We start from the raw sequence: 14,015 nt of genomic DNA, 5'->3' as shown, positions 1-14,015 counted from the left end.
GACCCGCTTGGCAAGGGGAAACTCTGGGTAACTAGGCTGGAGTTCAGAGAGAGTTGCCAAAAGCCATGGTAGGGGCTCTCCCAGCCAGTGGACAGAAGTCTGCACAGCCAATGCAATTTCACAGACAATCTCTTTCTGGGATGAGCTAGCAAGAGGATGAATAGTGTGAGGGCTGTTCTTATGCTGGGTTAGATAAATCCTAGATTGAGAGTAACAAAATATATAAATAAATTTGGCCACTAGTCTTTTCAGGGGGGTGAGGGTGGAAAGCAAGGTAGACACCATTTTCTCTTCTGGTCCTCTTGCCACTTCCACTTCTACTGCTTTGGAGATCCAGGAGGTAACCTGTTCTCTTTTTCCATGGGAAGTCAGGGTCACTGAGCTGGATTAGGTGGGAGCTTCAGTTTGGTCTCTATCAAAGATTCAGTCTAGGAGTTCTGCAGTTTCCACCTTAGTCTAGTCACTTGAGGGCGGCAGGGCTGTCACTATAATTGAGCAGATGGGTTCAAAGAATCTGGGGCCGCCAGCTCCTGAGGACCTCCCCCAGCTCCACCTCTCTGTATTGCCTTCATTATTTCCCTCTGCTGGGGAAGGGGTGAACATGGGCCCCCTCTTCCCTAGCTGGTCCCCTGGAGGGAGGAATTGATCCTGGCTAGAGGATGCCAATTCTTAATTTAGAACTTAATTTGCTATGGTGTCATGCATGCCTAAATTCAGACCACAGATATCAGGAAGTGAGTGTGTGAGCTGGGCACCTGACTTGCACTCAAACCTCATTTTCAGATTTTCCCTTGGCTCTCGCACCATACACATCTGGACCTGGAGTCCTGCTTCTGCCTGGGAGACTCTATGAGGGTGAAGTGGGCTGGGAATGTGGTTTTGCATATTCCCAGAGGCCACATAAAACCATCTCCTGTGCACCAGAAAATCCATGTTATCCCCACTGATCAGTTTCTTCCTAGGGAAATAATACTGTTTTATGAACCAGGTTTGTATCGCCAGTATCAAAATGTTTAATGGAATAGACTATTCTCTGTAAGATGTATCCTTTTTATAATTTGACCTAGTTAACTTCTTTTCTCTCTCTTTATATTAAAAGGACACTTGGATACTGGGAAGGTTATTGTGATATGGTCAATGGTACAGGTAAGCATATAATGGCGTGATTTTATTCTAATGCTGCATAAAATACTTGATCCAAACAAGTGTGCTCACACAAGCTGCTCTGAGCAACCTTTGGCCAATATATAGTACTCTAAGAAAATTCTGGGGCAATACAGCAGATCTTTGTTGCCACTGAACATATTGTCAAGCTTACTGAAACTTGGGGCATGTAGTTTTATCTTGAAATCTGTTCTGCTCATTCACATGTGATTTTTCTTAGTTGTGCCCAGTGGGACCTGTATGTGCAAGGCAGAATTGTGGAACTGAAAGTGGATCTTGTGGTGGGATATAGTGTGCATGTGGGATTGTTCTATGCATAGAGGAGAGGAAGTTCACGTGATACTCAAAGTTCGGAGCTGATAACCAAAGTGTCAAAAGAGCCATTGTGCCAGAGGAAGCATTATCTTGAATTACTGAACAAAATAAAGCTAATTATCACTAGAGAAGTGCATTTGTTTCCAGAGCATATAGAAACTTAAACAGACTTGTTTAATTTTGGAGTGAATAAAAATGAATGTGATATTGAATGAATGGGTTCAGTTCCCCGGTAGGGTATTAACCTGTGAGAGTTGAGAAACTGCAGGATTATTAGCCAATAGAGATAATGCTCCATAAGCTTCAAGGCATATACTGCTCATAACTCTGAAATCGCAGAGGGGATTCTGGTATTCAGATAATCAGAAAAGCTTGTTGCATCTCTGCAACTTAGATATTTAATAAGAGCCCTGTTTACCACTTGGAATTGGGACAGAAAATGGCAAGGACTTCTGATCCAGCAGCAGAAACAATTAGCTATGTCTGTTGCATGTTGCATCTATGTCTGTTGCATGGAGCATGTGCATGCTCCAGTCAAACAAGCAGCCACAAGCCTGGTTTAACTGGATAATACAGTTTGGTTTATCACAGGGGTGAGGCAACTAGGGCTGCTTAGGAGTGTTCTTCTGTATCTTGTTATACATCTTATGAAATCTTGTTTGCAGACCAGAACTGATGGGTTCTAGGGCTCCCTTATCCCCACAAGCTTTTTCTTTCTTTGGCATCTGTGCAAGTGTAGCTATGCTGGCCTCTTCCTCAGGTGTAAGCTATAATTTATCTCTTCCTCTTTATTCAACTCTTTTTTTAAAAAGAGTTGATCTCTTAATTATTTTCCTACTGAGAATTCATAGGAGAAAATGAATAGCATAGCACTTTATTTGCAAAAAAAATGGTCCATTTTTTGGAATTAAATTGCTAATCCATTCCTCCTTCTCCAGTTGGCATTTCTGGTATGGTTTCTTTCCACTGAAAACTCATGCTGCTCCAGCAGCATGGTATAATTGGTCTTTCTCTGCTTCCCTTCCTCTCCCCACTTCAGGGGTGTATCTAGGGTAGGGCAGGCAGGGCACATGCCCCGGGTGCTACTTGAAGGGAGCGCCATTTTTTTAAATTAAAATTTTTTTAAATGGCCACCGAAAACACAATGGCCACCACACATGCTCAAATGACCTTTGTGAGGCCCTAGGCCATGCCAGGCCTCGCAGAGGCCATTTGAGCATGCACAGTGGCCATTTTGTTTTTGGCAGCCATTTCTTTTTTTTAAAATTATTTTTAAAAATGGCCACTGCACATGCTCAAATGGTCCCTGTGAGGCCCTAGAGGCTGGCAGGGGGAGGGAGGACCTTTGCAGACCCCCCACATACAGCCTTTAGGAAGCCCCCCGGAGGGGCTACAGGTCATTTTTTAATAAATAAATGTCACAGTACACATATTTAGTTTGGCACTATGTACATAGAGTCAGGGCTTGTGAATACTGAGCTGAAGATTATGAGCTAGGATTGTATTCATTTGCTCTTACTTTGCTTCTTGTGATAAGTGAGTTAAATGTGATGTCTTAATAATATGGCTATTAATGGTGAGTTTGTCTTTGAATCAGTGTGAAATCCTTAGTATTAAGGCCCACTGGGAGTTTCTTGTTTTCTTTCTCTCATTTTAACTATCTTTCTGAAATACTAGAATATATTCCAAGCAGTGACGCAGTTTACTCTGCATATCCTTTAATTATTTTCAGATTATATGGGAAAAGTCAAATTATCCATTCATTTTTAAAACTTATGTAATAGTGATGCTGCAATGCATAGTAGAGAATTAGACAGGCACTTCTGTTTAGTTTTCCAAGTACACCTCCAAATATTCTTTGGGTATTTCATGAGTCCCAGCATACTGAAATTTGTAGTTTTTGAAATATTAAAAGATTAATGAGCTTGATTTGTATTTTCCAGCTGATATTATGGTAAAGTTATCTGAAAGATGGGTGTCAGATGTTTGGACAGGGGGCGCAATTTCAGTGTTTGCCCTAGGTGCTATTTTCCCTAGATACGCCCCTGCCCCTCTTCCCCAAATCAGGAAAATATTGGTTTATGTCATCATGGGGAGGGAAGGTGGGAAGCTCTTTTCTTTTTCTGCATACCCTCACTATCTTCTGCATACCCTCAATCCAGGATGGATAAAAATCAATGATTAAAAAATTTTTTTAAAATCGGATGTTTTTTTATTTAAATTGGATGGTGTTTTTTTTATTTAAATCGGATTTATAAAATAAAATACTTTTTGAGGGGGAAAATGTATCTAAAGATAGATTTCTATTTAAGATACATTATAGTCCAAAGATTATTCATCATGAAATAAGGATTAGTTTTTAATTATGTAGCATGAGACTGTATATATTCAATGTTTAATTCAATGTAAGATTATTTTGGGCAACTTTTCTGTCTAGAAGAGTACAAAAAATGAAACCTTCATCTGGTTGTAAATATTAAGATTATACCAGAAAGAATGCGTCCTTATGCAAGAAAACCCCATGATTTAAATCTAGTCTTACTGACTAGTGATTTAAATCAAATTGATTTAAATCAAATCCACCCTGCTGAAATCCATAGCTATAGAGCATGGGTGACAAACTGCTGGCCCACAGGCTAAGTCTGCCCCTCTGAGCTCTAGTTTTGGCCCCCAAGCATGGGCTCAGAAGCTGAGCATCAGCCCTGACCACAGTGTTTCTTTCCCGACCCCCTCCACGTGCTGAAGTGGCATCATTGCTCCCCACTTGCTGCCGCCATCTGGCTGCTTCCTTCCTTTGTTGCTGCCAGGAAAAGTGGTGACTTGTTGCAGGAACAAGCAAATTGTTCATAATGGGGAAAGAGCTTTCTGAGCAAAAGCCAAGCACACAGCAAGCCAGCTGGCATTTTGCGTGAATGATACAGTTGTTACTAGATGTGTGCTAACATACTAACAAACTTTGGAAAATCCTGCCTGTGGGAGAACTTGACTATCTTCTTTTGTTGACTAGTTTCCTAAGACACAGGATGTTGCTTTTCTGAAATAGAATATGCACAGGGAAAAAGGAAGATCTCTCACATCTCTAATAATGACACAAAAATACCTTAATGTATGTGAATTAGTGTGCTTACCATTCTAATTCCTATGTACTTGGAATAAATGTGTGTCTCTCTCAGAGATGTTGTTAGAATCTCTGTAAAAATACTGCTAGTCCAGTGAGATGAAAAAAAAGCTAAAAATTTGCATACTAAAAACTTCAAAGAGATTTCACAGGTATTTTGAAATAATGAAGAATAACTTGTGTGTACTAGAATATCTCCAAATTCCTAACATCCATAAACAGAGGAAATTAAGTGAATCACAAACTGACTGTTGTACTTATAATTGACGTGTGTGTGAACTGAAAAGGACATAATTTACAATGCACTGTTGATTTTATTCACAGACGGGGCATCGTTTCCCCCTTTTGTCAAGAAGGATGAAACATTGAGATTCTTTTCTTCTGATATTTGCAGGTAGGAAGCATCAGGAAGTGATAGACATATTGATCAGGGCAGGATAGAATTTTTAAAATAAAAAGTATGGGTAATGGAGGCAGCCTGGCTAAGTCCTAAATAAAACCAACTGATAACATCAGGCTGCTGGATTGTAATGGCCAAATTAGACAAGACCCATGATTAGAATCCCTCACACATTTAAACAAGAAGTTCTGGTAAGAACTAATCTGCCTACTTTCTGTTCAGTATAACCTTAAACGATTGACATTTTCACGAGTTAGCCCACTTCTGGCTCAAATGTTCACACTTCCGCCATCTTGAATTGGAGTGGACGAGAGAATAACAAACTATGCTGTTGATGTCACTACAACTATACTACATTTGTTCCAAAGTGGTTGAGGCATTGTGAAGTTGATGGGGAAGCATGCACGTGCATGCGCAATCAGAGCTGGGTGATCTCATAAATGTACTTTTCTTAAATAAAGTAGGCTACAAAATGAATTACAGACGCACTTTTAAAAACCATTCAAAACAATTAATGGCTGGAACCACAGTGCTGGAGAGGGAATGACTCTTCCTCCTGTGCCACTTCCCAACTAACCATTCCCAGCTGCCATTTGCCACGCAGTGAAAACATACAATTGCCTTTTAAATGTCCTGGTACTACTCCTGAATAGCACTGAACTTTGAAGGCAGCAGCATCAATGTCTTATTGACTCACCATACCAAAGGCCGCTGAGAAGTCTAGTTATATTAGTGGAGTACTATTTCCTCTGTTTTTAGGAGAGAGAACATTTACCAGACAACAACAAATTCAGGATAGAATTGTTGAAATGGATCAGGGCAGTGCAGAGCATCTTTAGGTTTGTTTCAGCCACACTCTTGGAGGGGAATAGGCAGGACCTTGAATACCTGGTCAAGAAATAATCTGTACCCGACCAATGTCACTGATGTCCAGGCAAGCAGTAAACGTAAGAGTCTCCAATGTGTTTCCAGGTAGCATGCATGCCTCTTGAAAAATTAAGATGCTGTCTCTTAACCCAGGTCCATCTACGGTGTATTCGACAGTGAGCAGTCTTTGAAGGATATCCCCCTTTATCGCTTCATAGTGCCTCCAAGTGCTTTTGCATCGCCTCTCATCACTCCTGATAATATCTGCTTCTGCACAAATGAACTGATATCCAAGAACTGCACATTAGCTGGAGCACTGGACATTAGTGCCTGTAAAGAAGGTACCTGACTGGATGTTGAACTGACACAGGGAAGCAGTAGAGTTATAGATCTTTTCCATGAAAGACTTAGAACTCTGGAACTTATGGCTTCAGTAACTGGCTCTGCTACATGTTGGGATGCCTGTGTGGTCACCATCATGCAAATACCTGTCCTTGGTTGTCTTGGCCTGTATATCAAAATGAGGGACTGTGGCAAAGACCACAGTCCTGAAATAGCTTTTGTCCATAGCAATATCATTTAAAATAGAAAATATTCTCTAGAGTTATTTGATACTAAAATAAAAAACATAGGCTGGGACAAGACACAATTGTAGTTGAGAGGCTTTATTGCATAGAGTAAATGTGAGCAATATGACCTACATCAATATGTAACAATGGAAAAGTAGAAAACAACATTTTAATTTAAATCTCTGCTTTATATCTTAATGGCCATTATCTAACTGCCAGCATAGCGTGGACTAGGACTGGGAAGTGTTTCGAGCAGGCTACAATGCCATCCCTGCAAGGGAGAGAGAGAGCATACAGCCCCTCCCAACGTAGCCAACAGAGGCTTCTCCTGGTTTGGCTCTGAGATCATGGAGCAAATTGGGAATGAGGGTGGAAGAGATGCCACACACACAACTGTAGTTTCATAAAATTTACTAAGGCAAATGGTTACATCTAAGCAATTAAGCACGCAAGCAAACCAATTGTTTTTCTTCCAGCACAGTGTAGTGTTACCAGTAGCAGTTAAAATCATTTTCTCTCACTAGTGATGAAGTGTGTGTGTGTGTGTGTGTGAGAGAGAGAGAGAGAGAGAGAGAGAGAGATCTTGCAGCTGTTCTTTAGCTAAGACACACCATTTACAGTTCCAGTTTTAAGCAGAGAGGAGAAAAAAGAGCAAAGATCCAGGTGTGAGAAAAAGGAGGAGGGAAATGGGTGAAGTAGAAAGAGCAGAGAAGGGAGGAGGTGCCCATTTTGGCCTCAGGCCAACAGTCCAGAGTGAATGAGATGAGAACCGAGAAAGGGGAGGAAAGACAGAGGAGAGCAGGTTGAAGTGAGTAAGCTGACTCACTGAAAGCTGACAGGCACAAGCTAAGGAAGAGACAGACTTTTCTGGAAAGCAGAAGGATGAGAGAGAGATCCATAGGACAATGTGTGGGGGGTAGTTGGGCAGGGATGTTAGTTTAGAAGATGCCAGGCTGAAAGGAATGTCTGCAAATATGTTTACCGGATCCTGCAGACCAACGTTGGCTGTGAGACTCAGGAATGGAGATCTTGAGTCTGCAGAGAGGCTTCCACCTGTCCAGGTGGCTTGGCAGAGTAATCAAATATGCAGAAATGAAAGGCCCTCCGATCTTAGAGATGGAGCAACTTCAGCAATCTATTAAGAATGAGTTTCCTTCACAGGATAGGGGTTACATGCTACTCTTCCCATGGAGTGAGAGAATGCCTTCTTCTTGTTCTCCCTTATCAGGTGCAGGCAAGCTGGTTGAGTGGAGAGAACCCTGCACTTCCTCCCTGTCCATCCCGTGTGTTTGTGTGTGGCCTCTTTATACCCTTTTCTAGGCCCGTTATCCATATTTCATATCAGAACAGTCATATCATTTCTGTCTGTGTCTCCAGTCTAATATCAACAACTCTGGTTCCCCCACTCTCTTACCATCTTTGGTTAAGGAGTCTGCAATTTTGGAGGTTGGATCTAGCACTTGTTTACTGAATCAGATGGAGCTGTATCCCTTTTTGATCTCAAAACATTCCTGTCTCTTCCCAGATTGACAGGTTTGTGGTCAGCCTGAAGCAGACTTGGTGCCTTTTTGGTCTCGAGAATAGTGCTAAAAGATGACATGCAAAGAGTTTTAGCAATTAATTGTTTGTGTATAATGTACCCCTAAAACTTGTAGTTACTGATATCTATGTGTTGCTTCCTAAGACCTTCTAAATATAATTACTCTCAACATTTGCAAATTTCCAGCCGGGTCCCATGATTACCCTTGGCATAGCCCAAAATGCAAGTTCTCTGGGTGGTTTACAAGACAATAAAAACAACCAATAAAAAGATTAACACATTTCAACAATTAAGATTTATAACGTTAAAACTATTAAAACACAATTAAAACAATATCCAATTAAAAGCCTGAGTGAACAAATGTGTCTTGACTGCCTTTTTAAAAGTTGTGAAAGATGAGGAGGCTCTTATTTCAGCAGGAAGTGTGTTCCAAAGCCTCGGGGCCACGATGGAGAAGTCCCATCCCTGAGTAGCCACCAGACGAGCTGTGGCAACTGCAAATGAACCTCTCCAGATGATCTCAGTCGGCGGTGTGGTTCATAGCAAAGAAGATGTTCTCTTAAATACCCAGGGCCCAAGCTGTTTAGGGCTTTATAGGTTATAATCAAAACCTTGTGCTTTGCCTGGAAACTTATCGACAGCCAGTGTAGTGGAAACTTATTGGTAGCTAGTTTATAATGCATAAACAAGTTTCAGAGTGGGGAGGGGCAAGTCTTTTCCCCTCTTGTCAAGCCTTGAATATAGAATAAACAGTTCCCTTCAGTTACTTTTGGCTCAGCAGGTAAGCCAGGGTGTTTACCACAGAAGACCCAGGTTCGAATCCCCATTCAACCATGAAACTCACTGGGTACTTCTGGGCCAGTCATGTATCTCTCAGCCTAACCTACGTCACAGGGTCGTTGTGGAAGTGAAAATAACAATGTACTCCTCGGAGGAAGAGCGGGATATAAATGTTTTTTTAAAACCCTGTATTATACTTACTGTAGTACTGTAAGTACTACAGTAAGTACCTGAGTCCTGTATTGAGTGAAACATTACAATGTGACACTTCTTCCTCAGACATTCTTCTAGGACCCATCCCAAGTATGCTCCCACCCCATGTGGTAGGATACATCCTATACCTCTCCTCTAACATCTGCCCTTATTAATGCAGGTGCACATTTTAGTGTGTCTGCTCACCACTTGGGGAAAGAAGTTATCTCTCTCGGCTTCTCTCATGCTCCTCTCTGTTGGATTCTTTTTCTGAGTTAATCTTAGGCATTTTTTTTTTTTTGGCCTCTTTAAATCTGCCATTTTAAAACCATGTCCTTATTGAATTGTATTTAGCATAACACGTCTCCCTTTCTTCTTCCTCTATAGGGAAACCAGTTATTATTACATTACCCCACTTCTTGTATGCAAGTGAAGAACTTTTTGAAGGTGTTAAAGGAATGAATCCAAATCTGCAGGAGCACATGACTTATTTGGATATAGAACCAGTAAGCAATTGCTGTCTGATGCATGTTCCATTTTGTTCAGAGGAATGAGGATTTTAGATCCAGTAGTTGAGCTTAGAGTGATGTGCTTAGGTTTGCATGCCCATTTCATCTTTCTATCAATCCTAGGACTATTGCTCCAATTACAGAGATCCAGACTAAGTTACTCAGTAGTACTGTTTGGTAGGAATGTGCAAACTGGCTCAAGTTTGAGCCTGTCTGACGTTGAACTTGGCTGGCTTGAGGACTCACCCCCCGCTCATCCTTGAGCAAACCAGACCCGGTTCAGCATGAACTCGAACGGGAGGTTCTAATTTATTTATTTATTTTAAAAAACACCTCACATATTTTGGCAGGTGCTGCTGCTCCAGAGATTTCCCCTTCCCCTCGCTGGCCTCCCCTCGGTCTTCAGTCGACCTGGTTCAGGGCATTTTTAGTCCTTGTGTGGCCCATTCTGGTCCGCTTCGTGCTGGTGGTAGCCATTTCGGAGGCCACCACACATACCCATTGGCCATCTGCACTGGCCATTTTTAATGTGCTTGTAAAGGGGAAGTAAGAGAACATTTTGAAATTTGTAGGATTTCAACTTTAAACATTCATTTTCTTACCATATGGTTAAACCTAAATCATCATAATTTTGAATCTGAGAAATATCTTCTGCTTCTCTTGGGCAAGTCATTGTTTTGGAATTCTTTGAGTGTTTAAAAAGATCTGAGAAAAATAACTGTTAAAATGTGATTATATGCATAATTTTTCATTCATATATATTTATGAATGAAAAATTTAAATTTTCACAGAGCATATTCCAGTTTAAAATTTAGTGGATTCAGCTACTTTCAGTGTCAGGATTGTGTATGCAAAACTTGGAATCTGTAGGTGATCAGGAAGTATGACTTTATTTCGCACATACAAACAAACAAATGCTTCAAAATATAAAATAGAGGGGTGTGGGAGTTCTGAATTGAATACTCCCTTTGCTTATGTAGTTGGCTGCTAGAGGATAGTTTCTTCCTATTATTGGTTTTATAATGGCCTAATAATAATAATCTTACAGGGAAATGTTAAAGTTGAACTGATACAATTCCCAGGCCATGTCTAGAAGGCTCCAAGGAATTTAACCTTGTAGGCCTCCTACTTAGTCTATTTGACCAACAGTCAACCTAAATTGTTTAAAGTGAGTGTTAACAGGTTGATTTGTAATGCTGTAGCTAGCTAACGCAGCAGGGTAATCTGTAACCAAGTAGCACAGATCACATAGGGCTGGCCTGTTTATGATTCATATCTGCCACTGCATCTGTTCTAACTCTCGGGAAAGGTGGTGTGTAAATCTAAATGCATAGATGGAGTTTTTCTCTTTATTGCTGTTGCTTGCTGGTGTTAAGCCCTCCAGTCATTTCCCTTGGTATATTAATTTTTTTTGTTTCCCCCCACAATAGACTACAGGATTTACATTACAATTTGCCAAAAGGTTGCAAATCAATTTATTGGTGATGCCCAATTCAAGAATTACGTAAGTCTGGTTAGTCTGTTTTATATTAAATGGGGTGGGCGGTGGGGAGAGAAAGCTTTTTGTGTGGCATTCTATACAATCACACTCGGCTAATGTGAGTAGGCTTTGTAAATACTGTGCAGAGTGATGAACTTCAGTCAACTCTTATCAGACTTGTGCGTACAGGTTTTTTTCAATGTCTTCTAGCTACATCTTAACTTCTAGAGCTCTTTTTATTTGTCGACTGTGAATTCCAGTGTTACCCAATGTTGTCTTTCAGTATACCTCCCACCCTCGAAGGAGGTAGGAGGGAGGGAGGGAGGGCTGGACAGAGGCAGTATTATGAAGCACATTGCTCTTGTTTCTTTCCAGATTGTAATCTGCTTAGTGTAGTGGCAGCGGACTACACAAATGGGGGTTTCCCTGAGGTTCAAATCTTGCCTCTACCATAAACTCACCAGGCGTCCTTAGGCAAGCTACTCCCTTTTGGCCTTCTGCCCCAACTGCAGTGTGAGGAATTATACAAGATTACTTCAAAATGTATCACATGTATTACTTTGTACACTGAAAAAGTACATACAAAAACATAGTATTCGTATTTTCACCTGATTGGTTCTTAATCTTGATTAAGATATTCCCTCCCCCCACCCACCCCCAAAGGAAAAGGTACATAGCTTGGGAGTGCTTCTGGACCCAGGCTTCACTCAGGTTGAGGCTATGGCCAGGAGCACTTTCTATCAACGTTAGTTGATGTGACAGCTGCATCTGTTCCTTGAAGAGGATTACCTCAGAACTGTGGTGTGTTCTCTGGTAACCTCTAGGCTTGACTACTGCAATGTGCTCTATGTGGGGCTGCCTTTGTATGCAGTTCCTAAGCTTCAGTTGGTCCAAAATGCAGAAGCTAGATTGGTCTCTGGGTTTTCTTGTAGATACCATATTATGCCTGTTTTAAAACAACTGCATTGGCTGACTACAGGTTTCTGGGCAAAATACAGTGCTGGTAATTACCATCTAAATCCCTAGATGGTTTAGTACTGGGTTATCTGGGAGAGCACCACCTTCTGCATGATCCCCATCACACATTAAGGTCATTGAAAGGAGTCCATCTCTGGATGCTACCAGCTCCTCTGCTGGTGACTCAGGAGCGGGACTCCTCTCTAGTTGCTCCTGGGCTGTAGAATGTGCTCCCTATAGACATTCATAGTTGAACATCCCTTGTCAGCTTTTAAGAGAGATCTTAAGACACTTTTTTTTAAAAAAGCCTGGCTTTTAGTAATCTTTGGAGGTTTCAAATTGTTTCTTTAACACTTCATCTTGTGTTGTGCGTGTTGTGTTCATCTTTGTGAACCGCCTAGACACTTTGGAGTCGGGTGGTATATAAATTAAATAATTATTCTTATTTAGCCATATAATTGCATATGGCTAAACCAGTAGTTTGAAGGGCAACCCCCTACCCTAATACTTGTGTTAAGATGCTGCACATACATGTCACAACCAGCACTGGCTGGGAATGACACCTCTCGAGATGGTAGCTGCCATCTACTGTTTTTAAAAGTACGTGACTATTTGATTGAGTTTTTACACATGGGTTTTTAAAATAATGGGTTGCTTTTTGGGTGATTGAACAATTAATTCTACAAGCTAACCCCGCACAGAGCATCTGTTCGCTCTTTGGGGCTGGCTACCTCTCCCCCCCACCCACCGGTTCCGCTGCCACCTGGCCTTGATCCTTTGCAGCCGGGCCTGCCAGGCCTGTTGCCGCTGCTTGCTGGCCTCTGCGGCCGGCCTCCTCTCCCCCACCCTCTTGCCCAGGCTGCCGGTCTCGCCTGGGCCCGCCGTCCCCGCCTCACCTCGGCCGCCCGGGCCCACTGCCGCCACCTCGCCCTGGCCCGCTGCCTCGCCTACGCGGCCAGGCCTGTGGCCACCATGGCCTGCAGGCCCGGCCCGCCGCTGATTTAGTTCTCCTGGGTGCGATGCGCCTTAGCCAATCAGGCGCCCCCGCAGCCCAGCCAATCAGCTGGGCTGCCGGGATGCACGTTCGAAAGGCACACCCAGGAGAATTATATATATATATATAGATAGATAGATAGATAGATTCTGCAGCCCCAATTCTAACATATGTGAGGTAGAGAGCATGTAACTTGCAATGACCAGTAGGTTAATACTGCTAGGAATTCTCTAGATGCAGTGAAGGGGTAAATGTGTACTCCTACAATGCATCGGATATAATATGTGTAGTATGTAGCTCCATATGTGGGTCAGGTCCAAAGTGCATGTCTTTCCTGACCTCACCTGAGAAAGTATGTGTATGCAAGATGGCCACATTAAGGTTGTGTATGTAGAGGAAAGTTGAAGTTCACAGGTCTCAGACTAGCAAAACTTCCAATGGAACCCATTTCCCATTTGCATGTTTCCTTCTATATTGCCTTGAAGGTATACTTATGTTTGTTATAATGGGTGCAGATCGGCCTCCTTAGCCATCTACTTTATGTAGCCGTTTGCTGCTCAAACCCTAACATGAAATTAACATGTAATGAAACTTGATTCTCCTGTAGGCCAACTTCTGTTGGACTGGGGGTGGCAGAAAAGATAAATACTAATGTTGCTGGCCCACATGATGTGCAGTGTTGTGCTGCCATGATGCTCTGCCCTGGGGTTGTGCAACTGCTCATTCTGACCAGTGTGGGGGCTTCTTACACTTCCACAGCAGCCCTGGAGCAGAGCATCGTGGTGATGTAACACTGTGCATCATGTCAGCCACTGTTTATAACAAGTGCATCCAACTAACAGATCTTCTTGGCCACTTTATTTTTGTGCAATTAGTGTTCAATCATCTTCTCAGCTGATCAGAACAGAATAACTGTAACTCGTTCACTCCCCCCCCCCTTTCATTTCAGGCCTTTAAAACCTATTAAGATGCCCTTTGCCTTTCCTGTTTTGTGGCTAAATGAGGTTAGTTTTTCTCTGTGTTTTGTTCCTTATCATTAGTTACCTCAGCTCTTAATGTGACTAGTGATTGAGTGAGTGTGTGTGTGTGTGTGTGTGTGTGTGTGAGAGAGAGAGAGAGAGAGAGAGAGA

At 42.1% G+C, this 14,015-nt stretch overlaps 1 protein-coding gene across 3 annotated transcripts in view; it reads left to right on the top strand.

Annotated features, from left to right (window-relative positions):
- Positions 1 to 14,015, top strand: part of CD36 (CD36 molecule) — an 84,701-nt gene that overhangs the window by 64,296 nt on the left and 6,390 nt on the right. For all 3 annotated transcript variants that reach the window (XM_053257912.1, XM_053257913.1, XM_053257911.1), the window contains exons 7-12: positions 1,100 to 1,146; positions 4,922 to 4,991; positions 6,018 to 6,205; positions 9,333 to 9,451; positions 10,885 to 10,958; positions 13,835 to 13,889. In XM_053257912.1, the coding sequence (XP_053113887.1) occupies positions 1,100 to 1,146; positions 4,922 to 4,991; positions 6,018 to 6,205; positions 9,333 to 9,451; positions 10,885 to 10,958; positions 13,835 to 13,889 (553 nt within the window). The remainder of the gene's footprint in view (positions 1 to 1,099; positions 1,147 to 4,921; positions 4,992 to 6,017; positions 6,206 to 9,332; positions 9,452 to 10,884; positions 10,959 to 13,834; positions 13,890 to 14,015) is intronic.

This window comes from Hemicordylus capensis, chromosome 5, assembly GCF_027244095.1.
Source record: "Hemicordylus capensis ecotype Gifberg chromosome 5, rHemCap1.1.pri, whole genome shotgun sequence".
In the NCBI taxonomy this organism is placed as follows: domain Eukaryota; kingdom Metazoa; phylum Chordata; class Lepidosauria; order Squamata; family Cordylidae; genus Hemicordylus; species Hemicordylus capensis.
The sequence above is the reverse complement of the archived record's forward strand: the minus strand, read 5'-3'. Positions and strand labels throughout refer to the sequence as shown.